Source organism: Hyperolius riggenbachi, chromosome 10 (assembly GCF_040937935.1).
Source record: "Hyperolius riggenbachi isolate aHypRig1 chromosome 10, aHypRig1.pri, whole genome shotgun sequence".
Classification (NCBI taxonomy): Eukaryota; Metazoa; Chordata; class Amphibia; order Anura; family Hyperoliidae; genus Hyperolius; species Hyperolius riggenbachi.
In genome coordinates this window covers 134,191,146-134,219,073 of record NC_090655.1, presented here as the reverse complement: position 1 = coordinate 134,219,073, position 27,928 = coordinate 134,191,146, and the positions used below count along the sequence as shown (strand labels likewise).

The window sequence follows — 27,928 nt, the reverse complement described above, 5'->3', positions numbered from 1 at the left end:
CTGAGCTGCTTGGTTACTGTCACACAGCTCACAAATATATGTCACTGTGTCACTCACAGCATGCAGCAGACATGAGGAGAAATAGGCTGATCTGAGGTGGTAACAGGTAACTAAATGAGCTGGAATATTGCTGGAATATAACTAGCTATACCAGGAGTCTGTGTTTACACTCAGACTGGCTGCCTGCTTGAGGCGATTCACTCCAGGCTGCATCCACTTTAGAAGGTGCTGAGAGGGGCAGACCACTGTCTACAATTAGCATTATTAGTATCTTTATCAGTAAAGAGAAGCAAAGATAATAAACACACATTGCTAGAATCTTTAACCCCTTACCACCATATCAACAAGATTCTTTCAGCAAAGTGATAATTAAACTATAAACTGAGCAGTTGATAGCATCTCCCCTTTGCAAAGACATGGTCTAGCCCTCTGGGAGCTCAGTATTAGATACATTTTGTATCCAACACTGACGCCAAAACTGACGGAAGATTTTACAGCTGAGAGGAACAGCTGTGTGAGGAATCAAATTGCTCCTAGTACTTGCCCTAATGTGTGCTACAACATACAGCATTTAAAAATAAATGCATACATCGATAGTATTCCTTTAAGCATTACACCATCCAGACATTACTTACCAGGCCATTACCAGGCAACTGGTATTGTTTACAGGAAACATCCATATCACTCTCAGTTAAGGTTCCCTTTAAGCAACCTAATGTTTCTATTGCATTGAGCATAAATAGTAAATGCTAGGCCAACTTCAGTTAGTACTGTTGTGGTACAGTGGTTAGGGTGACTTGCCCACCATACAGTGAAATCTGGGTTCAATTCCCAGCCATGGTATGTAAACTGGTTTTTGAAATAGTATAATTCCCTGGCAGATGAGACCAGGGAGGAGGGAAAGGGTAGAAGGGTTGGAGGGTGGAGGGAAGCAGCTGTCCCTTAAGTAATTAGTGTAGGCAGACAAGTGGGTGAAATGGCATAAGGACCTTGCTTGGAGGAGGGCGGGCCTCGAGCAGTGTGTTTGGCAATAATCTGACTGTGATGTAGAGGGTCAAAGTTTTGCTCAATACAGCATTATGGGGCGGATCGAACTTGTGCAAAAGTTTGCCTGGTGCAGGCGAACGCGAACCCCCAAAGTTCGCCTGGAACCGTTCGCCGGAGAACAGTTCACTACATCTCTACTCACGAGCTACAAAAGTGGCCTGTCACCAGCACACGTGAGCGCGTGCACGACAGGCCGGCGACAGCTCATCGCCAGGTCCCTCCGCGTACACACGCGGAAGAGGGACCAGCGGTGCGACGGAAGCTGTCGCCGACGTTCCTCCTCCCCCCGCTGGAAGCTCAATGTTCTTTATTGAGGTTGCTGTCGCTAGTCCGCATACTCACGCGGACTAGCGACAGTTGCGGCGGAGTTGCGGCGGCAACTGCCAATCGCCTGGCGACAGCAGCGACAAGCGATGGTTTGGGGTGCGCGCCCGTGCAACGCCTAATACTCACGGTCGACCAGTCGCCGCAACACGCGCGCGCCGCGTGTTGCGACAACTGTAGCCCGTGAATATGGGCCATTAGTAATCTACTCACTTCAGCTGTCCTTTAACATTTGACATGTATAGAAACCTTCATCTCCAAAACTAAAAGACATGAGATAGAAGTAATTTATGTGGCACAAACGCAGCACTAACCTACCATACTGGTTTCCTGTCTGTAAGCTTTGTAGGGGAGCTGAATGATGCCTGAAAAAAAAATAATTGCTGACATCTTCAAACTTAAAGCAGCACAAACATTCATTTTTGTAGCACAAATGCAGTACTAGCTGATGAAATGTTTATTTGTGCTGACTGTTTGGGGGCCAGCTTCACAGCAGTCATAAATTATCTTCTTGCAGAGAATGAACAAATAATTAACTTGGTCACATGACTGAGTCTTTAAAAGGATCACAGCCCTGGTTTTATAAAATATAAAAAAACTGCTTAAAATAAAAGGCCCGTTCATTGAAAAATGGGTGCTAGGCCTCAGCTGCAACCTCCCCCCCCCCCCCCCCCTTCCCCCAACCTACGCATGTTTGGGACCCGTGCACACAAACGCAAGCACACGCCTGTCCCCCTGCACCCGTCCTTCTCTGCTCTCTGAAGTCTGTCCGCGTGCCTCTCTTATTGGGAGGTTTAATATATTTACATATTTTCTAAAATAAGCGCTGACATCCCTTTAAATGGCTGGTCATGATCATGTGTTCATGTCACACTTCCTTTTCCTGCAGAAACACAGCCACTTATGCTTCCTGTTTGAGCAGACAATTGCATCTTTGGTTAATCCTCCACTCAACACTAATGTTTGCACTGGCAATGCAGCATGTGGGAGGTGAAAGAAAACATCAATGGCACTGTGGTCAACATTAGTGATTGAAAAGAAGACCTCTAACCTGCATCATTGCTATTTCTTTTGATCCCTCAACTACGGGTGTCTACTACTGCCCCAGAGAGAGATAAGCATATAATTTGGCCATCCCATAGATTTTTCAACTACTGGAATCTGAAATAATAGAGGAAGAATTGAATCAGATCAAATTCAGACGTAAATGATTCATTAATCAAGCTTGTCCGTAAATCATTACCTTTCTGAATCTGATAAACCACAGTTTTGATTCAGCCTTTGCTATGGTACATCCAGTACTTGTAGACCAAAAACTAGGAACTCGAATTTCAGATCACATCTCTAGTGCTTGATGTAAGATTACTATCATTCCAATCGTCAATTACATTTTCTCATGGCATATTAATCATTATGTACCTACAGTCATAAACCAGCAATCCGCCACCTACTGAGCAAAATTTTCAGTCACATTCAATCGCATTTTCAGCTGATTTTTACCTTTTTCAACAGAAGCCATTGATTTTTTTTTTTTTTTTTGGGGGGATAACCAAGATTTCAGGAAGGTTTGAAAAAAACAAGACTAGACAAATAACATTTACATTGCTGTTTTCTCCTGGCGAACTCAAAGTGCCAGAGCTGCAGCCACTAGGCAATGCTTTATAGACAGTAGCAGTGTAAAGGGGCCCATACACTGGTTGATTTAAGCTATCGATCGATTCTAAATAATCGATTCTTTAAAATCTATCGATCGATTTGTGGCCAATTTCGATCGATTTGATCTGTCTGACAGGATGGAAGATTCATTCTGAAATCTATTGGAAATCTGTTCCTTGTTTGTGGCACACATCACATAGATTCCCGTCAGATTCGACTTGACAGGCATCTGACAAATCTATGGTCGAATGCTGCAAATCTATAAGTGTATGGCCACCTTTAGGGAATCTTGCCAAAGGTCTCCTACTGAATAGTTACAAATTAAAACCCAGGTCTCCAGTGTCGGGGACACAGCCATTAAAGCCGACCTAAACCCCAGAACTTCCTCTCTGCTCTAAAAGATAAGCAACAACATAATAACCTTTAAGCCCAATCTACACGATACGATACTTTGTGCGATTCAATTACGATTCTATTTACGGTCCGATTAAATCCGACATGTCCGATCAGGATTCGATTCAATTCGATTTGCCATTGTTTTGCAATGGCAAATCGAATTGAATCAAATCCCGATCGGACATGTCGGATTTAATCGGATCGTAAATAGAATCGTAATCGAATCGCACAAAGTATCGTATTGTGTAGATGGGGCTTAAAGGAAATTTGCAACAGCAGGATAACCTTTAGAGAAAAACATTTCTTTGTTAAAGCTGATACAAATCCTGCAATAAATCTGCAGTTTGTCTACTTCCTTATTAATGGAAGCAGACATATTGTTAACATCCTGAGTTTACCCACTAGGTCTCTGCTGTGTCATTACATGTGCTTAGTCACAAATGGAGGGGGGGGGGGGATTAGACTAAACTCTCTAAATACATGCATGCATGGTGCATTTCTCTATGCCCTATGCTTTCCTTCTGTCCTGTGCATGAGTTCAGGTCCACTCTAAAGAGAACTCGAGGTGGCATGTTCTGTATACAATGACCTGCCTCTGTGTCCTTCCATTGTCCTTTCAGCCGCCACATGGATCACCCAAGTCCAGTCTTATCAGCTGAACGACAGACTGTACACGTGCCCGATTTGACGTCCAAACGACCAGACGTTCAAACGATGGGTCGTTTGCGAAAATCCGACGTGTGCATGTACCTTAAGCAAATAGGATCAGCATATTTAGCTCTTGTAAAGAACAGTGCTTTTATAAAGAATAATAAAGATACCACCATTTCTACCAATCACATACATGGACTGAGAACGTCACCTCCTACATAGGCTTCTGTGAGGAGCTGTGCATCCCCAAAAAGACTTTCAAGGTCTACCCTAACAACAAGCCCTGGTTCAACGGCAAGCTACGTCGGCTCCGCAAAGTAAAGGAAGCAGCACACAAGTCCGGCACACCAGAGGAATTCAAGACCGCCAGATACACACTTAAACCTGCGCTCAGCGCCGCTAAAAAGGACTACTCCAACAAGCTGTGTCTCAGTCTCAGGTCCAACAACTCACAAGAAGTCTGGAATGGTCTCAGGGCTGTCACAAATCTCAAACCGCCTCCCCAACACGCGCCCCTAAGCCTTGAACTAGCTGAAAAACTCAATGAGTTTTATTGCAGGTTTGAACACAAACCCAACCCTCCTGGGGCACAGGCGACCACTCCCAGCCCGCCTCCTACACCCACCTCCTCTAAAGTGATCCAGGGATTCTCAGTGCCAGTGGCAGCCCAAGAGGCCGATGTACTTAGGCAGCTCCAAAAGCTGAGCCCCTGGCCCGGACGGAGTGTCTTCTACCTGTTTGAGAACCTGTGCCAGTCAGCTGGCTCCTGTCCTCACCTCCATATTTCATAAATCCCTGACGGAGGGCAAAGTTCCCTCCTGCCTCAAGAGGTCTACCATCATACCAATCCCCCAAAAAAACGGGCATCACAGACCTCAACAACTACAGACCTATTGCCCTAACTTTCAACTGTCATTAAGATCTTTGAAAAACTGGTCCTCACTCATCTGAAGGGTTCCACGGACGCTCTCCTAGACCCACTCCAATTTGCATACAGAGCAAACCGATCCACAGAGGATGCCATCAACATTAGCCTGTCCTCCATCATGGAACATCTAGACAGGCCGGACACCTACGCCAGAATCCTCTTCCTGGACGTCAGCTCTGCCTTCAACACTATCTGTCCAAACATTCTGCACGACAACCTAGTGCATCTCGGAGTTTACCACACTCTCTGCGCGTGGATCAAGGACTTCCTCACCAACAGGAAGCAACTAGTAAGGCTCTGCAGCTGCTCCTCCCGGGAGAGAACCACAAACACGGGGGCTCCCCAAGGATGTGTTCTGTCCCCGATTCTGTTCTCTCTGTACACAAACAGCTGCATCTCAACCACAGACTGCGTCAAGGTTATCAAATTCGCGGACGACACCACTATCCTTGGCCTCATCAGCGGTGGGGATGAACACGCCTACCGGAGCGAGATTGAGCGTATCTGCAACTGGTGCAAGAGCAACAAGCTTGTCTTAAACGCTGCAAAGACTGTTGAGATGATTGTAGACTTCAGGAAGCGCCCCCCACCTCTCAATCCTGTCCTCATCGAAGGCTCTGAAGTTTCCAAAGTATCTAGCGTTCGGTTCTTGGGTACAACTATCACCAACGACTTGAGATGGGGAGAAAACATCACCAAATGCCAAAAGAAAGTCCAGCAAAGGCTGTTCTTTCTGAGACAACTGAAGAAGTTCGGCATGCCCCAGGAGCTGATGACAAGCTTCTACGCGGCCACAGTCGAGTCTATCCTCTGCTCCTCTATCATCGTATGGTATGCAGGCGCTACCGCAAGCGACAAGTACAAACTGCAAAGGGTGATCAAGGCTGCGGAGAGAATCATTGAAACACCCCTGCCACCCCTGGACCTCCTCCACGTATCCAGGCTACAATCTAGGGCAAACAGGATTGCGCAAGATCCCCTCCACCCCGGTAGTCGCTTCTTCATCCGCATGCGCTCAGGCCGCAGCCACCAAAACCTCCAGGCACAGGAACTCTTTTTTTCCCCAAGCGGTACACCTTCTAAACTAGTGCCCCCTACGCTGCATGGCCCCCCGGTCATCCTGCAGAACTGCCACTTTAGGCCCTTATATCTGCATGTCGTGTTCTGTTTTTAGTCTGTCTGTGTTTTTATGCACCTTTTGCACAATGTCAGTTACGTTCACTGTTGTAAACCTGTAATTTTTTGCACTAAGCCCTACGCCTGTGTGTACCACAAATTCCGCTGCACTTGGAAAAATAAATCTGATTCTGATTACTGCCCTAACCCTTAAAGAGACTCTGTACTGTAAAAAAAAAAAACCTCTGGGGGATACTTACCTTGGGAGAGGGAGGCCTCAGGGTCCCAATGAGGCTTCCCCGTCCTCTGTAGCTTCAGGGAATCCAGCGCTGGCTCCCATAAAACCTCCCGCGGTAAGCAGGAGATTTAATTACCTACCGCAATCGTACACAGGCGCACTAGCGGCTCTTCGTTCGGGCTAAGCACAAAGGGCTCGTGCCTGTGCAGTAGAGCGAATCGATCGGGTTCAGCTATTTCCGCCTTAACCCGAATGAAGAGTGGCTTGTGCACCTGCGCAGGTAAATACTTACCTCGCCGCGATTCGAGGGGTCCCGGCAGGGCAACGGAGGAGGATGGGGGAAGCCTTGTTACGATCCAAAGCCTTTCCCTCCCTGAGGTAAGTACCCCCCAGGTGCCCTTTTTTCATACAGATTTTCTTTAAACCTTTAGACTGTAAAGTTAGCTAAATATCTAGCGATCATGGGCACATTCGACCAAGAGACAAATTTCTCTCTGATCGAATCTGAATAGAGAGATCTGTCAGCTGCCCATACACTGCAGGCCGATTCCTGATAAATTTCAGCATGAAATCTCTGGGGAATCGCCGAACATCCGCCACCTTGATGCTGCCCCCTAGTGTATAATTGTACCCCTCGTGTGTGCAGTTATACATTACCTGTCCTGTGTTGCCCACCGCACGGTGCCCATCCGTCTTTGCCCCCCCCACCTTCCATTAGCGGTATACATGTAATTTACTGCTAACTGCCATCAACTGCTTAAAGAGAACCAGAGACATTGGGAATAATTTTTTATACATACCTGGGGCTTCCTCCAGCCCCATAAGCCTGGATCGCTCCCACGGCGCCGTCCTCTGCTGCCTCGCCGCCGGTACTGGGCCCCGTAGTTTCGGCCAGTCGACGCAAGAGCAGTGCATCACTGCTGGCATGCGTAAGGATATGGAGGGAGCCCCTGTGCATGCGGAAAATTGGTCGCGTCCGCCGGAAGTGACGGGACCCGGTACCAGCGATAGAGGCAGCGGAGTACGGCGGTGTGGGAGCAATCCAGGCTTATGGGGCTGGAGGAAGCCCCAGGTATGTATAAAAGCTTTTCCTATTTTTTAATTATGGAGGCATGTATTATTTTAAAACTATAATGGCTGAAATCTGAGAAATAATGAATTTTTTCAGTTTTTTTCTTATTCTTACTGTGTAAATGCAGTTACAGTAAGGTAGCTCTTAGCAAAATGTACCCCCCAAAGAAAGCCTAATTAGTGGCGGAAAAAACAAGATATAGATCAGTTCATTGTGATAAGTAGTGATAAAGTTATAGGCTAATGAATGGGAGGTGAACATTGCTTGGATGCATAAAGTGAAAACGACTGAGGGCTTAAGTGGTTATAGTCGACATCAGCGGGAGCGAGGACGCGACTGCACAGGCACAGCAGTTTTCCGACTTTAAAGTCAGAAATTCCGGAAGTGAACTGGAGGCAGGGACTGGAGCATCGGTGAGTGGCTGCGCGGGCACAGAACATCTGCGGGGGACCATTAGAAGCCCGGGGTAATACAACTCTTTTTTCCCCCCACAGTACTCCTTTTAGTAACGAGACAATATACTCTGTACAGCGCTGCGGAAGATGTTTGTGCTATACAAATACTAAATAATAGTGTCAAACACTTTTTTGTGAGGTAGCAGAGAAGTGTTTGGCCTTGGAAAAATAAGCCACTGGCAAGAATCAGCCCTAAAGGCCCATCTACACTATTCAATTCCACCTGCGATCGATTGAATTGATTAAATCCGACATGTCCGATCAGGATTCAATCGATAGTGTAATCAATTTTGGTTAGTTATCAATGCAAAATCAACCACGCTATCGATCGAATCCCGATCGGACATGTTGGATTTAATCGATCCGATCCACTCAAATTCGATCAATCGCACATGCAATTGTATCGTGTAGATGGGGCTTACGGCTAGCCATACACTACTCGATGTGGCCAAAAGATAGATAAGATCCCTCTCTGATGAGATTTATTATCTGAGAGAGATCTGTTTGAATTTGTTCACACATTGCACATGGCCATATGCAATTGACTTTTTTTCCTGATTTTTCCCCTAGGTGATATTTTCAAAATTGTCAATAAAATGCCTTTTAAGCCATCAGCAAGCAAGAAAATACTGAAAATAATGTATAATTAATGATACTTTTTCACCAACCTTTTGGTACTTTTTTCAGTTGCAAAGTGCTGAAAAGTAATTTTAAATAGAAAATGACAAATTATCTCCTAGGAGAAAACGCTGGTAAAAGAAAACTGAATTGCATACAGGTCATGGGTTTTTAATAAGTTGCAACATCAAATCTTTTACAAGTTTATCGAATGGCAATGTTGCACTGTTCAGTGCAGTGCAACGATATGGGCTGTTAATTTGCTGTCACTGCTGATCTTCTGTCCAGTACGAACAATTCGATTTTGGTCTAAAATCAATCGAATGGTTGATCGGGCTAACATATTTGGACATTGATTTCTAGCAGATTTGAATGAACGTCCAGATTAGCTGGAAATTGACTGAAAAAGCAAATTGATGTGTGTGGTTAAATGCATAGTGCCTCTCACAAGGGGCGGGGGCTGCCTCTATCCATTCCACTGATCAGAAGATAAACTGTTCCTGCAGAGGCTGCACGCAGGGAGGTCATTATCTTCATTATCAGTATGTGGGGTCACAAGGTCATGCTCTAACCACTTCACTATATAAACATATTTATACCATGGGGCTTAGCTGTGCGATAGAAAAACTGCTGTGCTTCTTTCAGCAGAACACGGGATCTATGCCCAGAGATCTACACAGAACTTTCTCTGCAGACTTGGAGGAAACATCGCTGTATTCAGCGATTTCCCAAGCAAGCACAAAGAAAGCAACAGCTGATCGGCACTTCCTCATTAGTCCGGTGCTATGAGAACATCCCCCAGCCTTGTGTTTAGGTGACCCCATACAGACATGCCCCATTCACCACAACATAATAGTCTCGCTTGGAGCCCCAATGAAAGGAAGCAAGCTGAACCATGATGCTGAGTGGCAGAGCTGGAACAGACTGATGTTTGTCCTACCTTGGTAAAGTGCCAGGAGGAAGCAGAGCACGATCCAGCATTTCCATACACTGCAGGTGGGACGGGGCGACCTCCTGAGCAAATCCATCCTTGCCAAAACTGCAACGAGACTGCGCTGCTGTTCATGCCTGTTGCACCATTTCAAGTGATGTGATACACACAGCGCTAGGAGTTTACCAACACAGGAAATTTCAGAGTCCGTACTGTAGTTTTGAGTGCCTATATCAACAGACATGGGGAACACTGCCTCCTAGAGGCCGGATAAAGCAGGACATTTTACTTGTGAGTTGTGGCAGTAAAAAAAACTTTTTTTTGTAGCTTGAGACAAATCTAGTCAAAGGGAGCTAATGTGGAGGAAAACCTTTTAGAAGATGATTAAATAAATACTTGTTGCTTGATTTTAGTAAAGGACCACATAGAGAACTGGAGCAAAAGTGGAGTGATTGTTTGCAGGGGCGTAACAATAGGGGGTGCAGAGGTAGCGACCGCATCAGGGCCCTCCCTCAACTGTAGTATTAGCTCTTTATTGTTCCTGTGCTGATAATAATCACTTCTATAGATACTTTGAATAGTGGTAATCATTAACAAACTGTTTCCCATCCCCTTCTTGCACCTCTGGCACTGTAGTTGCCATTGGCAGGTTTTGGTGTGCCATATCAGTTGTTATGTATAGAGTGCTTGGGGGTGGGGGGAGGAGGGGGGGCAATGTAAAACTTGCATCAGGGCCCACAGCTCCTTAGCTACGCCACTGCAGCTACTCCTGGCTATTTAATGTAGGGTGAGGGGGAGGCCCAGGTCCAATTTCTGCATCGGGGCCCCAAGGTTTGTAGCTATGCCACTGATTGTTTGTTTCGAAAAGCCAGCCAGAAGGCCTTCATCTGGAGCATCATATAACTCAGTAGCTATCTGCCAGTGGATGATTTGTGTGCTGCCCATTCCGGGTAATTACTACACTACTACTACTATTGGCAGGATCAACATTATCTAACATAATATAAGTCGTGAAACACGTGTGGTTAATATTGGGGGAAGCCCCGCCTTGGGAATTAAACCGATTCTTCAATGTAACGATCATATCAGTTTGTGGGGCTTCTCCCAGATACATAGTTTTTTCAGAAAAATTAATTCTCGGTCTGCCCAGAGGAGGGAACTGAATAATTTTGAAAAATACTTTTATCTGGGGGAAAAAATGAACAAATCAATCGCTAGTTTATATGCAGATATCTGCGCGGCAGAGTGTGACCAGGGTCTTCCTGCGTATTGCAGGAAATGGGAAACTGAGGTGGGGTCCAGTCTGGAAGGATTATGGCCACAAATATGGGCAAACACCTTTAAAATTCAAGATCCAAGGTTGCAATTAATACAATTTAAAACAATTGGGAGATGGTACATTACACCACTCCGTGTTGATACGTTTGCAGGTCGCAAGGTGATGTGCTGGAGGTGTGGACAGGGGGACGGAGGTGCTCTACACATGTGGTGGGGGTGCCCGATAGCCAGGGGAAAATTCCAGGGGCGGCACCCGCCCGTCCGTGGGTGCGGGGAGCCGGCCGCCGAGCTGGAGGGGTAGCTGGCAGGACGGGGGTATTGGGCCTAGCGGCGGGGAGGGGGGTCGGACCCCCCCTCCCTCGCCTGGGTCCCCCGTGCTCCGCTCCCCTCCAGCCTTAAATACAAGCAGCTGCTATGTGTAAGAGGCACGGGCGGGTAGGACTCACCTCTTCCTCGTTCCAAGCGTGCGCTCCACTGACGTCACTTCCTGCAGCGTTGCACGGGGGACCCAGGCGAGGGAGGGGGGGTACGACCCCCTCCCCGCCGCTAGGCCCAATACCCCCGTCCTGCCAGCTACCCCTCCAGCTCGGCGGCCCCCCAGAGCGCGCCCCCCACCGGGGGGGGGGGGGGGGGTGGCGGTGGAATTTTTTTTTTTGCCTCAGGCGGCAAATAGTCTAGGGCCGGCCCTGCCGATAGCTAGAAAATTCTGGGATGATATCACCCTCTTGGCTGAGAGAATGCTAAAAGGAAAATTTGAGCTTACTCCGAAGGAAGAAATCCTTAGTTATACAGATAAAAAAAGAAAGTCCGGGATGTTCTCTGATTAAAGAATACGGCACGATATTGGCTAAAAGTATCATTGCTAACAATTGGAAAAATCCGGCTACGCTAGATATAGGGGAATGGTTTGTTAAGATGGATGAATTGTGTAAGAATTAAGATTTAGGAAATACGGTCAGAGTTGAAGAAGTGTGGAGGAGCCTTACAGTTAACCTCTATTAGGCCTGTCCTGGGGAGAGCCTGAACTGTGAGCTGGGAGTCAGGGGGGATAGGCACGGGCCGTGCTTTCCGTGCGGTCCGCTCCTCGGTTTATTTATTCTCTCCCGCGTCTTGTCTGTCCACCGTGGGCGAGGGGGTTCTCGGTCCTCCGTTGTGGGGATGGCCGTTTTCCCATGGTGGCTTTCTGGGTGGCGCACTACTAGACTGTGGCGCGGCCTGCTTGGCCGTGGGGGGGCATGGACGTTGCTTGGCGCGTCGGTTGTCCTCACGGCGGTGGCTGGTGGGTGACTGGCAACGGCTGGTGTGCCTCGGTTCTGGCGGGGGTTGTCGAGGCAGGAGGGGATCGGTGTTGGGGGGTATGGCGAGCTGCCAGGGGGGGGGGACTGTGTCGTGTTCGTTTGGGATTGTCTCGTGGGTGTCTTGAGTGGATTGTCCGGTGCAGGCTCCCTTTAAAGAGAGAGGGATATGTACAGGATGTTGTTGGTGTATATATATATATATATATGAATGTGGTATGAGAAAGACAAATAAATAGTAGGCTCAGCAACAGTCATTCAATAACGAGGAATAGTTGTTGAAGGGTGAGGGAAGGAAGGAAGGAAGAGAAAGGCACTGATACTAATACCCAGCTCCCACCAAACTATGATGATCACACAATTCAGTTCAGGATTACGATTAAGAAAAGAGTATTGCTAATGCCCCAGGTAACTGACCACTCATGAATTTGGGTCTGTGTGCTGAGTTGAAAAAAAAAAAAATTAAGCCAGCCAGAAGGCCTTCATCTGGAGCATCATATAGCTCAGTAGCTTACTGCCAGTGGATGATTTGCGTGCTGCCCATTCCGGGTAATTACTACAGCAGCAATTTGGTTGTGTCTGAACGGTAGCATGATAGCAATACTACAGAATAGAGATTGTCATTTGGTTAAGACTTTTCTACTTGGGGACGGTCTCATGGTGGCTGCACTTTTAAATGAGGAGAGAAAATGGGTTCATGATAGCTGCATATTATGTGGAGGAAGACAGGGAGGGGACATGGTACTGTACTAATACTTTAGAACCTGAACTGGCCAAACTCAGTAGAGCATCGACCCCACCCACATTTGCCGCCTACCACACCTTATTAATGAATACTGCACAAATTATTAATCAGCTGGGAGGGATAACTTTGTGCATTAGTTTACCAGCTTATGGGCTTGATTCACTAACCGGTGCTACGTGTTAGCGCCAGTGTAAAAAAACCTTTTTTGCCGCTAGTGCGCGCAAAGCTACTTTGCGCGCAGTCCCGCTCACTGCACGCGCAGCGCAGGTGCGCCTAAATTAGTGTGCGGTGCGACAATAACGCCACACCCACCGCCTCTTAAACGTTGCGTCTGATGTGACAATAACGGCGCATCGGGTGCCCCTGAAACGGTGCATTAATGGTGCATTAACGGGGGCACCTGATGCGCCGTTATAGTTGCATCAGATGCGACGTTTAAGAGGCAGCGGGTGCGGCGTTATTGTCGCACCACGCACTAATATAGGCGGACCCACACAGTGCGGAAGAGTGAGAGTGGCAGGGAGAGGCGGCGATGCGCCGCAATTGACATCAGGAGGTGCAGAGCTGAAGCTGAAAGCTCTGCCCCTTCCAGGAAATGCCAGCTGGATTGCCCCCCAGGGATTTGGGGGCTCTGCAGCCCTCGTTTAGCGGCGGGGACATGGCGGATTACTTGTTATGAGAGCACTGAAGCGACTTATAAGGTAACATGTGCAAAATAAGTTCGCTTTAGTGTCTCTTTAACAATATGTCTGCTTCCATGAAAGCAGGAAGTAGACACACAGCAGGTTTATTGCAGGATTTGTATCAGCTGTAACAAAGAAATGTTTTTCTTTAAAGTGAATATGAAGTGAAAATAAAATTTAAAAAAAGACACCTAAGGAGAGGGAAGGCTCTGAAACCTATAGAGCCTACCAGTTCCTTTCCTCGTCCCATCGTTCCTGCGTTGGCTCCACCATTAGCGGTCCCTGACTGATGGGTCAGAGAATGCTCTCTTTGCTGCTGCCCGAGGCTTCGAAAGTCTTCGGGAACACTTGGGCTCCTGCAGACAGGCTGCTCAGTACTGCACATGCGGAAGTGTCTAAGAGCGCGCATGCGCAGTATGGAGGGGCCCGTCAATAAGAGCCCTAGTGCTCCCAAAGACTTCCGAAGCCTCGGGCAACGGCAGAGAGAGGTGGTCGTAGACTCTAATGGGGATGCAGGCGGGGACGACGGGACAAGGAGAGGAACCCAGAGCCTTCCCTTTCCTTAGGTAAGTATCTGTATTTTACTTTTTTATATCAGACTCTCTTTAAAGTTTATTAGGCTGTTGCATATCTTTTAGAACAGAGAGGAAGTTCTGAGTCCAGGTGCGCTTTTATATACTCTAAATATAATTTCTTATTTTTAAATGTTAGAGGACCAGAGTGGTCGGATTTTTAAAACCTCCCTAGTATTAGTGACCAGGGGTGTGCCTTAAAGTGTCCCTCTTTCTTATCTCAAAATGCTGAGCATTGCCTGCAACCTGACTCGCTGCAGGGAGGCCAGTGGCCCGCTCCTGCTTCAGGTCATGCAGAATAAGCACAAAGAGTGCTGTTCTATTTACCAAATCTTCACTCCTCCTCCTGGCATCCTCATGCTGCATGCTGACATACTGAGTATCTTGATGCATGTCTTGTCATCAGGAGCCTCAGGGTGGCAGCATAGAGTGTGCTGCTCCTGGGAGGAAGAAGAGACAAGATCAGCGCTGGGCAAACTGTGGCCTGCGTGCGCTGCTTTTTCTGGTCCTCTGTCAGGCGGCCAGATTCCCCTCCTTTCCCCCTCCCTCCATGAAAAGTTACGAGCGGGCAGCAGGGGATTTGAAACGTACCTCGGTCACCGATGTCCCGTGTCACATCTCCATGGCAACAGGGCATCACATGACATGACATCAGGATGTGCCAGTGTATTACACGTTGGCGCGTCCTGACGTCACGTCATGTGATGCCCTGTTGCCATGGAGATGCAACGCAAGACATCGGTGAGCGAGGTGAGTTTCAAATCCCTCGCTGCCCACTCGCAACTTTTCACAGAGGGAGGGGGGTTGGAATCTTAGGCATACGGCCTGAGCCACGTAAAGTTTGCCCAGGCCTGGACTAGATTCAGCATGGACTAGGTAAATATAACCGCGCTCCTTGTGCTTACTAAGAGCGAGGGAGGAGGAGTGACACAGCTGGCCACTATGAGGGGGAGAACGGATTGTCTACACATGACGCCAGCAGGTGTGGTGGACCCGCCACAATGATTTTGCTGGAGGCACGGGCCGATGACTATACACTTTGTAGACTATTGTTATGGAAATAGTCAGGGGTGTGTGTATCCCCCAAAATGGCAAGCTGGCTAAAGGATCTGCTGACCTTTCTTTTGCCAATAAAGACGGCATAATATCTACATTTTTAACCTCTGATATTCTCTGCACTGTATAGAATTCTATCTTACAGTAAGTGTATTATTTTTATTATAATAATAAACAAATTATGTAGCACCATAATTTTTTGTGGCAGTGCACAGAGTAGAAAACAAACATACAGTAGGTACGTAAAAATACAAAAAATACAGACAATACTGTAGAGTCCCAGTTATCCAGAACTTAACTGACCAGCATGAATAGTTGACTGTACTCACAGTGGTGAACGCCACCTTCTTTGGTTGTTTGTGGCTGTACTGTGATTAAAGACTGGGTTCCATGGTTCCCCCAAGATTAATATACTTTCAATTACTGTATTTTAACATTTAATACAGCATGCATGGTATGCATATAGTGGTGCACTGGGTATAGTACTTTATTAGCTAGGCCTATGTTTAACACTGAGTCTCAAGCAACCAGAAAGCACACTTACCCGGCAGCAGCCAATCCCAATTGGTGCTGGATTACGGAGAATCTACTGTATAGAGTTGGTAGAAAACATACATGTTAACAACATAATTGTTACAGTGATAGGAGCAATAAGTAAGGTGTGTATCCGGAGACGGTGCATTTTTACATTTTATTCAAGAAGAAACAGAGCTTGGATAGCAGCTGAGATGGCTTCATTTAAGTCATATGCATACTTGTCTGAAAAGGCAAATTTCAGTTTAATGTAAAAGTTTTAAGGGTTAGAGAGTTGGGGTAATCATTGAGATGGAGAGATGGCATTTGATTGGTCTGTTTTCAAGCATAAATGTGCACTCACAGTTTGCATAATCTTCATGAACACTTGAACGATCTGCAGCTCATTGACCATATACATTATTTATGGATGTGTTTTTGGAAGGGAATGGTGCAGGGAAACCTTTTGAGTCACATGTAGTAGTGACAAAGCAGGAAGGGAGGAGCCTAAAATGGAACAAGGAAGTAGTGGGGAGTGGAAGTTGGGGAGCAGGCGTGCGAGAGACAGTGCAGTCATATTATTATTGTTATTGATTTATAAATCGCCAACATATCCATATATATCGACTGTCAGCCCGGGAGATGATGCGGAGTGGTGTCCGCTGTAAACACTCCAAAAGCTCTATTGATGGCAGGAGATTGTAGGTGAATTTTTGAATAAAGCTTGAATTTTATTTAATATATTACGCAATCAGAGTTTTGCATTTAATTGAAGTGACAAGTGGAAGAAAAAGTGAATGAATTGCTCCTGGGATCTGGAACAGTGTTAACCCCCTGCAAGTGAGACTACAGTGTGAAGACATCTCATTAACCCTACTGAAGCCTGGAGAGGTGTGGGGAGCCTATGTAATGCCCCAAGTGCCCTGCTTGACTTGTAGTTTAGCCGACTCCACATACTTGAGGAGCACTGGCCCTTTAGTAGTCAGTGCCAAACAGTTGCATGCTGGGGGTTCTTTTTATCTATAATATATTCCTCCATTTATTTCCCTGCCTAGCTGCTTATCTGAAACACGATCCCTTCCTCACTTGTGTTTACAAGCACGGCTGAGGTGACTCAGCGAAAGGAGGAGAAAAGAAAAAACAAAGTAAAGGGCAGAAATGACATCAGGATTGAAAATGGACCAATCAAGCCCCACCCAGGTTTAAATTGATTGGTACATTTTAAAGCTGCATATACTGTATTTGCTTAAAAAAGTTCATAATTCTGCATGAATTCAGAAATATTTGTATCTTATTGATCATCCCTAGTTGGGGGTAGGTTAGATTAGCTTGGGAAAGCAGCAGCGTTTGGGATGTTGGGGTAATATCCCTGAGCTCAATCCCTGAAGCTCCGGGATCATGTCACATACAGTGTGTGTGTGTGTGTGTGTATGTATATATATATATATATATATATATATATATATATATATATATATATATATATATATGTATGTGCAATACGAGATGAAAGTACAGAAGCGCTGGCACTGCAGTCTATACGCTCTTGTTAAGGTGGGAGGGGGAGGGAGTGGCTCCGTCACACACAATCTAGGTATGAATGGGTGAATTCCCTGCGTGCTCAGGCAGTAGTATGTCTATATCAGCAGAGAAGGAGAAAAGTGCCGGCACTGCTGTCATTCACTTTTTATTTACTTCAATATAAATATCATGCTAAAAGCAGCCTCCGTAGAAGCGCATAGCGCGAAACGGCCGTCAGGCTCCTCTCCCTCCGCACTCACCGCTCCACCACTACGTCCACCTTTGGGTATGTGACCTCACCTTGTTGCAATGTTTGTACGCATGTTTTAGCATGATATTTATAGTGAAGTAAATAAAAAGTGAATGACAGCAGTGCCTGCGCTTTTCTCCTTCTCTGCTGATTATATATATATATATATATATATATATATATATATATATATATATATATATATTTGAATATGGTAATTAAAATACTGGAATGCAGGTGGCTAGCAGGAGACCGCAGTCAGTACTGTCATGTGTAGAAGCTTGTCTTGCCCTGGCAGATGCCTGGAATAAGTATGAGGCCATCTCTCTGTTGATGAGGAGCCGTCTATAGGCAAGATGGTCTTTTATTTAAATTAAATCTTTTTATTCAGTTTCTACTAACACAATTTCCACTGGTCCTTTACAAGAGCCACAACTGTCTTGCATTTCAATGAGAGAATACATAGACATCATAGTTTCTTCCTTGTTGAAATGCTTGCAGACACCCATAGTCTTCATTTGTAGTATGAGCACCATAAATCCTTCTCTGTTTGTGTCTGCTCACTTTATTTTAGAAATGTCCTTGTGGCTGTTAGCTGCTCTGGTTTTATTCCCTTGTTTGGGTTATCAGAAAAGCAAACATCTGCCCTGGACTCCAGACACTGTTTGATTTGTGTAGATCCTATAGCAAGTGCTAATGCACCACCTGGGACACTTAAACCCCTTTACCTAATTGCATTTTGCTAATTACGTCAATTTAGCTACATCTGAAAAGATCCTCCAAGCAAAAGAGGAACTTGACAAAGAATCATGTTGTCTCTGCATTCTTAACAAAGTAAAGTGCCTACACAAACGTAGGGGGTATTTGTAACTAGATGTTCACAAAAAGTTGTCCTGTCTATGTAGCACGTGTCTGTGTAATATCACTGAGCAGATTAAAGTGGTACTTCAATTATGTCTTACTCTAAAATATCAGAAAAAAACAAGAGGCTTGATTCCACTATAACATTAATTTCCAATGTGTGGCACTGGTATGCCATAGTTAAACAATAACGTAACTGACGATCACGCTTGCTTTTTAGTGCTAAAATGCCAGGTTTGAGTTTCATTCAGGACAATAGTTGCACAGAGATCATATGATCTCTCATAAACATACATGGTGTTTGCATGATCTCGTACATGACACAAACATACAGAGGGCTAGGTTAACTGGTTTTCAACCCATTCTTAGACTATGATAGAAATATTAGGATGAACTTTGCTGAGGGGCAGTTTGTGAAATACTTTTGAAAATGCGTAAAAATAGTTTCTTTTTAATTTTTATATATATATATATATATATATATATATATATATATATATATAGTTTAAATACCCTTTAAAAGGTTGTGATAATGGCCTTAATACTAAATACCACACACTAAGTACCAAAACGCAAGCTGTAAGTATTCTCAACACTGGGTGCAGAATGTGTGAGAGCTTTATAAGCAAGTGACTCCTATTTTGGTACATGAACCATCTTAGAAACCACGCATGTGCAAAATACGTGGCCCCTAGTCAGGCAATAAAAGGCGTGACCTACACGCACAAGCAGGATGTCAGCGAAGACAGTGGAAGGTATGTGGGTCAAAATGTGCGCCCGCATAAGAATGAATCGAATTATGAATACTGCTTGAAGTTAAATGAAACGGTATTTGGATTATATGGAAATTTACTTTGTTCTCATAGTCTGTTAATTGTCTATAGACACTTTTCCAGGAATCTGTCAAGCCAATCTAAAATGTACATTTTGTAGAATTTCATTATAGTAAGCATACGGTAACTCCCCATTTAAACATTGTATCATATATAAACAACTATAATGCAAATATTTAAGTACCTTTTTCTAAACCATGGCTATACAAAACAACCTGAAAATATGTCTAAATACCCTTATTCACTAGAGCGTTTAGCAAACAACTACCAGTACTTATTGTAATAGTGTATTATTTGGTTTTATTTCCCTCTGAACCTCACACAATGGATGGTTAATTTATGCACACCTGGGTTCTATTACAATTTTTTCATGCAAAGGGTTGAAGTGTGTATTTGTAACAACCATACTAATATTGTCTTAATACCTTTTACAGGCAACAACTACAGTCTATGTGACTATCCTGGATGAGAATGACAATGCTCCCATGTTTGCCAGTCCGCTGTATGAGGTTAGGTCAGATGAGGGCCCTCTGACTCTTAACGCTGTAATAATAACAACCACAGCTGTGGATAGCGATGAAGGACTTAATGGAACCATCACTTATTCCATTATAAGTGGCAATCTTCAGGATACATTTACTATCAATAATGCCACGGTAAGGATACAAATCTTCCTTTTTACCATACAGTCTAATCTGAGCATGATAATTGGAGTTACAATGCTGTATGTCTATGTGTGCAGATGTTTATGATTGTGATACTATTGTTATTATGTTTTCATAGAAAGGATTTGTAGAATTTGAGAATACAAACAGTCATAACCCGCATACTTGAGATGTGTCAATTATGCACAAAGCAAGCCAAATAAGATGCCTGAAATTTTTTGTGGTTTAGCTTATGAACCATTTCCTGGCCTGATTTCCTTTGACAATATATTGACATTGTTTAAGAATATTTTCTTAAAATATGATAGAAAAAAGGGGGTGGGGGGGGGGGGGGAGAAAAGGGCACATTACATTATGTTAAGTATGTTGTTTATTACAGTCAACTTAAAGTAAACCCGAGGTGGGGTTTTAAACTAAAAAAACAAACAATGCTACCTGATCTGGGGGGCTGATCGGATCAGGTAGCCGCCATCTCCGCCCCTCTCCAACACTACAGTGGTCTGTAATCTTTTTGTTTCGTTTTTCGCGACCCCTAGGGTCACAAAGCTGGAAGAGCTGCTCTGTGCATCTCACACACTGAGCAGTGTGTAGGGAAGTGGCCAGGGAGAGACAGAGCTGCCCAATCGCAGCTGGGAAAGGCCTGCAAGAACGCCCCCGTTGGGTGTTTAAGCAGGCAAATACAGCTCCTACCTTACCCTCGCAATCGACAATCACATGTCGCCAATTTCAGGGGGTGATAGCGTGGTGGGGGCAGAGAGCAGCGTTTGGGGGGACACAGAGGCATGTCCTACAGCAGGGAACATGCCTCTGTGTCCCATCTGCATTCACATACATACAGTTGAATAGCTAAGGAGCTTTGGGCCCTAGTGCAAGTTTTACATTGGGCCCCCCAAGCACTCTATACATAGCAAAACCTGCCAGGGATATCCACAGTATGAGAGGTGTAAGAAGGGGATGGGGAACAGTTTGTTAATCATTACCACTATTCAAAGCAGCTATAGAAGTGATCATTAGCAGCACAGGACCAATAAAGAATTACTAATACGAACGTTGAAGGAGGGCCCCTCTGGTTCTAACCACCAGCTCAAGTGGTTGTACATGCTTGAAGAACCGCATCTCAGGGACTGCTCTATCCCGCCTGCTCTGGCCGGTAGCGGGGCAGGAGAGTCTATAGCATGTGTGGTTACGGAAAAAATGGACCTCCACTGGAAGGTCCAATATGCACTGGGTCAGGTGACCCGGCTTTCAGAAGTCAGGTTGTAACATTCAGTGGATGGTAGCTCTGCTGGTTAATGGGTGGTGACATCACTCACAATGCCCAAACCCTTATGTGTTTTGGAAGGTTTACACTTTCCTTCATCAGAGCTGGGTGGGCAAACAGAGGAGAGTTGTCTTATCAGTGCACTAGCCAATCAGAATCCTCCGTTGTTAAGCTAATGCTGGGAATACGCCATGAGATTTTTTATTAATGTATAAATTGGATCAGCACCAATGGATAATGTCGACGTGCAGTGATCGCCCCTGGAGTGCACAGGGATGTCCAAGCAAATAAGTTGTCAGGATCCGCACCGTCTAAAATCTTCTTTTATTTTAGCTTTTTTAAAATTTCATTGTAGGCATAAAATATGTATATCACACCGCCATGACGCACAGCGTTTCAGAGTAGCTCTTTCTTCAGATAGCGTCAGACACACACTCAATTAACAGACAAAAAAGCCTCACTTATATAGTCCCAGGATGGACCTGATGGAAGACTTCTCATTAGCATAAATGCAAATTCACATCCTTCACCAAACCAATAGGAATACTTCCCATACACCTCCATAGAGGTTAATATGTTGTCAGGTCGGCGTTTTTGGAGACATGACAAGACAAGACAAGACAAATAACATTTATATTGCGCTTTTCTCCTTGCGGACTCAAAGCGCCAGAGCAGAGCAGCAGCCACTAGGGCGCGCTCTATTGGCAGTAGCAGTGTAAGGGAGACTTGCCAAAGGTCTCCTACTGAATTAGTGCTGGCTTACTGAACAGGCAGAGCCGAGATTCGAACCCTGGTCTCCTGTGTCAGAGCTGACATGCTTTAAAGTACGCAATGCAGCTTGAGGCGTACGCATGTATTTGGTGGACTACGAGACAATTTTATGCTAATATGGATGTGATCAGCTATTATAAGCTTAGCTGACCCCATAATGCTGAGGAATGGTTACAGCGAATGACACTGGCTCTGCACATTGGAGTGTGGTATTTGTGTCTGAGTAACTAAAAAGATTCCTGTGAAGCTTTAGCTATTTTGTGTCTCTAGCCTGGCAACATATTAACCTCTATGGAGGTGTATGGGAAGTATTCCTATTGGTTTGGTGAAGGATGTGAATTTGCATTTATGCTAATGAGAAGTCCTTCATCAGGTCCATCCTGGGACTATATAAGTGAGGCTTTTTTGTCTGTTAATTGAGTGTGTGTCTGACGCTATCTGAATAAAGAGCTATTCTGAAACGCTGTGCGTCATGGCGGTGTGATACACATATTTTATGCCTACAATGAAATTTAAAAAAAGCTAAAATAAAAGATTTTAGACGGTGCGGATCCTGACAACTTATTTATCATGAGATTTTTTGGCAGATAGATGATTCCATAGATAATTTCCGACAGGTCTGATCTTATTTTTGATCGTTTTTCTGATCGATTTCTCATAGAAGTGAATGGAAATGAATCAGAAAAATGATCAGAAAATCAATTGGACAGTAAATCTGCTGAAAAATCTTATTGTGTATTATCAGCGTTATACTGTGTGGTTTCACAGCAGGTTTGTATGTTAGAGCGCCATAGAGAGTCATATGAGGCAAAAAGACCTCACGTTGGTTTACAAAAAGATCTAAATACTGATAAAACCCCAGTCTGCTAACTATTTTATGAACATATCATCATAACTGGGCCATTACATCTAGGCTAAGCTCCGTGTGACCAATGGTGGTGGTTGGATTTGTATGGTGCTTGACCTCAGGGCATACAGCTATATGCTAAAGCATCGGACACATGCCTGACTTAAGTTGGTTGAGGCGGCCGATAGCAACCGCCTAAGCTGACAGGCATATATACGGCGACCCCTGACCCCCAACCCATGAGCGATCTGCTGGGCGAATCTATCCACCCCCAGCGATGCTGATCCCATTGTTCGTGCTGCTCCCCCACCCACTGCATGACGTCGCGCATGTACCACTCATCATCCTCCCACTCCCACGTAGCAACACAGTGTTGTCAGGTCCCTATACCCGACGGGCGACATCCGTCAAAGGTGTGTACATACCTTAAGTTTGAATTGTAGACTGTAAACAAATCAACAGCTGATAGATTCAGTCATTCTTAAAATTTGACTAGAATTAACTCTGCAGACATTACTCATTGAGGAAAGCGGGTACCTTAGATATCACTAGTCCCCTAGCAAATTTTTTTCTCCCTGGTGGTCCAGTGCACACTTACTGGCAAGCTAAGGAATGAGATATCGGAGTTGTCCATACTGTGCTGTTTCTGTCCCAGGGCTCTCACAGTCGCTGGTGCTGCTCCTCCTCCTCCGCAGCCGCAAATAAAAACTTTTTTAAATTTTGGGGGGCCAGGGAGGGAGGCATTAATGTGCATCGACAGCACACAGGATAAACTGCCCCTTAAAAATTGAACTATATTTCCACATGCATGCCACCGCTGCAGATTATTCCTCCCTCCCCAGCCTGAGGGAGTAACCTGAGGTGGATGTGGTAGTGGAACACATCAGACGCCACCTGCTTCTCCCCTTCCTGGCTGCCTGGTACTAAAGTTGTTGGTCCCTGGAGAAAGGTGGGGGGGGGTGTCAATACAAAAAATAAAGTTTAAAAAAAAAACCAGCTACAAGACCAGGCATCCCCCCCCCCCCCCCTTCCTTCTTGGCTATAGGCCCCATAGCGGCAACTGTAATGATCTCTACGCCACTTCGAGGGAAAGAGGAATGAATCTGTTCTCTTTCTGTCTGTGGCCAGCTTTAGAAGGAAGATATTTGCAAAACTGAAGAGAATGGTGCTCCCTGTTACTAGAAGCTGGAGATTGATTATCCCTAATGTCTGTACCGCAGGGGTTGTCGGGGCTGGTTTTCCGGCAAGGCCACACAGACCAGTGCCTAAGGCAGTGGTCCTCAAACTAAGGCCCATGGGCCAAATGCTGCCCACCGAACTTATTTATGCAGCCCACTGTACCGTTAAATATTGGCTGCCTGCAAATAGATTAGCAGTGCTGGCATCACCCATCCACATACTATAGAAGCCAGCAAGCATTAATTTGCTGGCTTCCAAAGCAATTCTGCATCAGGTGACATTGCTGTCCGATTGGACAGCAGGTTGTCACCTGGGTATGCTTCACTATCTGGAGCACAAAGACATTCTTTGGGCACTGCATGACTGAATGGCTGCTGCTGGGAGTTCTGTCTGGGCAAGATTGGGGGGAATCAATACCTAGATTCAATGTAATATTTTTCAACATCATTTTATGCATGTTCCATCCTCCCTGCAGTCTGATCTACGTTGACCGAAAAAGTTTAGGGACCTCTGGCCTAAGGTATCAGAAGCGAAAGTGTGGTTGACACTGAAGCAGTTAACAAGTGACGGCCAAGCAGCACAGCGAATCAGTCTGCCGACAGCCTGTACTCATGTACTACTTTCGGCAGAACGACCGCCCAGCGGGAGGATCTGACGGACCTGTCATTTGTAACCATACTGCATGTGTACGCGCCTTTAGATAAGCCGAGCAGCAGCAGACTCGCTCACCTCTCCAGGCTTCCAGTGCCTACGCTTCTTCTCCCCCCTCTGTCAGCTGCCGCTGTGTGCCACTCTCTCCAGCTGGTGATTCCTATCATTTTACTCGCCGGTAAGGTGCCGACTCGTCACATTTGAGAAATGCCAGTGTGATGTCTGTAATCTTCTTATCGAGAGATGCTAAATCCCCATCTGTACATGTGCAGCAGTGTCCTGCTGATATACCTCCATAGGCTTGTTGATAGGTATCACATAGGAGCAGGTTTAAGGGCCTTTTTCTACTGGCATTTTAGATGCAAGGTGATCGCCGCATCGCCTTTCATCCCTCTGCAAGTACTTTTGGTTGTCTTCCATACAGCCAGATGCGTCGTCATGCAGCTTCCTATCTGCGGCTATGGGGACTCGGATGCGTACTGCGGAAAACTGCAGCATGCTATCCATAATTTCTCCCGTGTCGCATTGTGCCGGATCGCGTAGGTACATTTGCATCAATGGAAACAACTCCATTGACGTGAATTGGTTGCAGTTTCCTTGGGGAGCGGTTTGCGCATAGCAGTGTGTATAGTGGAAATGGGTTAGGCCCGGTTCACATTAGAGTTCCCTGTTCGCCGGGCCGGATCCGGACCGTATACTGTACAAACGGAACGTACATTCCGCATAGCAATGCAAAGGCTATGCGGACGTTCACACGTGTCCGTTCCGTACAGTACGGAGCCGGACCGGATCCGGACTCCGGACACTTTTCCAACATGCGCTATTTTTTGGGTCCGGATCTCCAGCCCACGCACCCGGACCGGAGCCGGACCTGAGCCTGACAGCACCATCCGGAACACAGAAACCAATGGGAAACGGAAGGCACAGAACACGCTGCCTACAAACACCTGACGTTCTACCCCACTTCCTATGCGTATCCAAGCGGCCATTTTGGATGGGGACACATGGGCCAAGCATGTCTGGAGTGGAGCAGCAGTGACAGACGTGCTGGAGCTGTTTAGCAGAATGTCGGAGGTGGAGGTGAGGCCTACAGCGGAGGAACCTGATTCTACAGGTGCACCAGGTGCACCTTCTGCTGACCCCAACATTTTTTAATTTCATTTCGCTATTTTTTGCCCACGGATCCGGATGGCAGCCTGATGCATGCCTGATGCAAACGGTCCGGATCGAAACCGTATGGTTCCGATCTGGATCAGGTCCTGATCCAATCAGGATCTGGTCCGTTTGCATGGTAAAACGCAAGTGTGAACGGGGCCTAAGTGTTAGGAGAGCAGAGATTAGTGACAGCAGTGTGGGGACTATTTTAGATGTGAAGAAGGGGGAGGAGAGGTTAGCATGAGGCCGATGTCAGGGGGTAAGTTAGGAAAGGTGAGACCACTGGACCACCAAGATATTCCCCGAACCTTAATCAGTAGTACTACTGATAGTATAACAACTTGACACATCACCGGTCGGATGGAGAGAGAGGTGCACACCGGCGGTCGGCCGAGAGGGGAGAGGAAGCTTCGGCACTGGAAGCCTGAGGAGGTGAGTGGAATTAACCTCAAGAAGAAAAGCAGAACTACACAAAACTGCACCACTCAATAAGTAAATATTAAATTCCATCTTTATTACATACCAAAGGGTCACTTAGATAACAATAAATACTATTAAAAACCAAATTATAAGGTGACATGCTGAAATGAATAATCAATTCAGGTATAGTAATAATAAAATTGTCCGAAAACACACAGAGAGCTCAAAACAGTAAACGTAATATACATCAATGTATGAAATATCACTACAGCACTTAACCACAATAGTGGACAATATTGCACACAGTTGTATATAAATAATCAAATAAAAATCCTTACTGTGAACAAACAATATACAATGAAGGATGAAAGTGAGGTGAAAGGTAGAAGAAACGTCCCATGTACCTGATAGAACAAGTGGATTGAAAAAATTATGGCAGTGAAAGACTGGGCCAGAAGGAAGCTGCCCAGAAACACAGTGGACAAACCAATGTTCCGGTATGAAAGTACTAATAAAGGGCAAGAAAGGAGGCAGGTATAGTACGGAGTAGGAGCTTACCGAGTGGAAATGGACATACTGCACAGCGTGCCACCTGTCGCGTCGGGCGGTAGGGCTAAGCTCTCGGATTCCGAATTTCGAGTTTGACATCGGAATTTGGCAGTTCTGAGTACACACTCAAAACTCGAAAATTCGGCAGTTCCGAGTATCGAATTCGGTTTTCCATTGAAGTCTAGTGTCAAATTTCGTGGTTAATTGTGTAGATGAGTAGCAACAAGGTAAAAAAAAAATTTGTGAAAAGACCTTATAGTTTTTGAGCAAGTCGATTTCAAAGTTTCATAGGAAAAATGGTTTTAAACTGTAAAATGACACTGCTGTAGTACAGGTTACTGCATTCTGAGTTCTGTATACATATTGTACACATTTCATGAAAACAGACAGTGTGGGGTCCCCTCTCCCAAGCCTCCTTAACCTCTTGTCTCCCATGCAGACTGGGATAGCCAGAATGCGGAGTCCCGGCCACGTGGGGCTTCACACCCTGAGCTATACCAGCCCGCATGGTCCATGGTATGGGGGGGGCTCTGGAGGAGAGGGGCGGCCAAGCCTCCCCCAGAGCCCTTGTCCAATCCATGGACAAGGGGCTCTTCCCCACCTCTGGTGCCCCAGGAGGAGGTGGGGGCCGCTGACGTCCTGAGGGGGGGTTCATGGTGCCATCCGGGGGTCCCCTTTAACAAGCAGATCCCTGAAGGCCACCCCTCCCCAGGAGAAATGAATATAGGGGTACACAGTACCCTTTACCCATTTCCACAAAGAGTTAAAAAAAGAAATAAAAACACGACAACGAAAAAAAGTCCTTTATTCTAGATTAACCAGGGATACTTACCTTGCGATAATCCCACACCAGTATCCTCAGGAGTGGTCCCACACCAGTATCCTCTAGGACATCCCACCACCCTACAACACCGACGAACTCCCGCCACTGAATGTTTACAGTCAGCCTCTGCATCTGTATAGCAGAGGCTGGGAACACGAACATTTTGCCTGTGAAACAAGACATTTCGGCAAACAGTGATGCAATCAAAATGGCCACTGGGAAATCGCCAAACGCTGGAGGCCACACTACAGTGGCGAAACCAGCCATTTTTCACATAGATGGTGGGTCCAGGTGACCAGAGCAGGAGGTGCCCTGGCCCCCTGGACCCACCCATTCATGTGAAATAATGATCATTCTGACATTCTGAGGTGGCCTCTGGGGAACGGGGATTCCCCAGCAGCCATTTTGTTTGTGGCACTGTTTGTTGAAAATTCTTGTTTCAGAAAACAATTTTCGTGTTTTTAGCTTATGCAATACAGATTGCAGAGGCTGTCTGCAGCCATTCAGCCCTGGGAGTTCGGCAGGATCAGCGAGTGCGCGGGACCTCCTAAGAGGATACTGAGGTTGG

At 45.7% G+C, this 27,928-nt stretch overlaps 2 protein-coding genes across 9 annotated transcripts in view; one reads left to right on the top strand and one right to left on the bottom strand.

Moving 5' to 3' along the window:
• The window catches only part of CDH23 (cadherin related 23), a 1,682,716-nt gene that overhangs the window by 1,446,843 nt on the left and 207,945 nt on the right, over positions 1-27,928 (top strand). For all 6 annotated transcript variants that reach the window (XM_068258239.1, XM_068258230.1, XM_068258228.1 and 3 more), the window contains one exon: positions 19,474-19,695. In XM_068258239.1, coding sequence (XP_068114340.1) covers positions 19,474-19,695 — 222 coding nt within the window. The remainder of the gene's footprint in view (positions 1-19,473; positions 19,696-27,928) is intronic.
• The window catches only part of VSIR (V-set immunoregulatory receptor), a 93,125-nt gene that overhangs the window by 55,664 nt on the left and 9,533 nt on the right, over positions 1-27,928 (bottom strand). For 2 of the 3 annotated variants that reach the window (XM_068258240.1, XM_068258241.1), the window contains exon 1: positions 9,442-9,610. The exons of the other annotated variant lie outside the window; for it this stretch is intronic. In XM_068258240.1, the coding sequence (XP_068114341.1) occupies positions 9,442-9,529 (88 nt within the window). In that variant the 5' untranslated portion in view covers positions 9,530-9,610. Of the gene's footprint in view, positions 1-9,441; positions 9,611-27,928 lie in introns of those variants that run through there. 3 annotated transcript variants of the gene reach the window in all.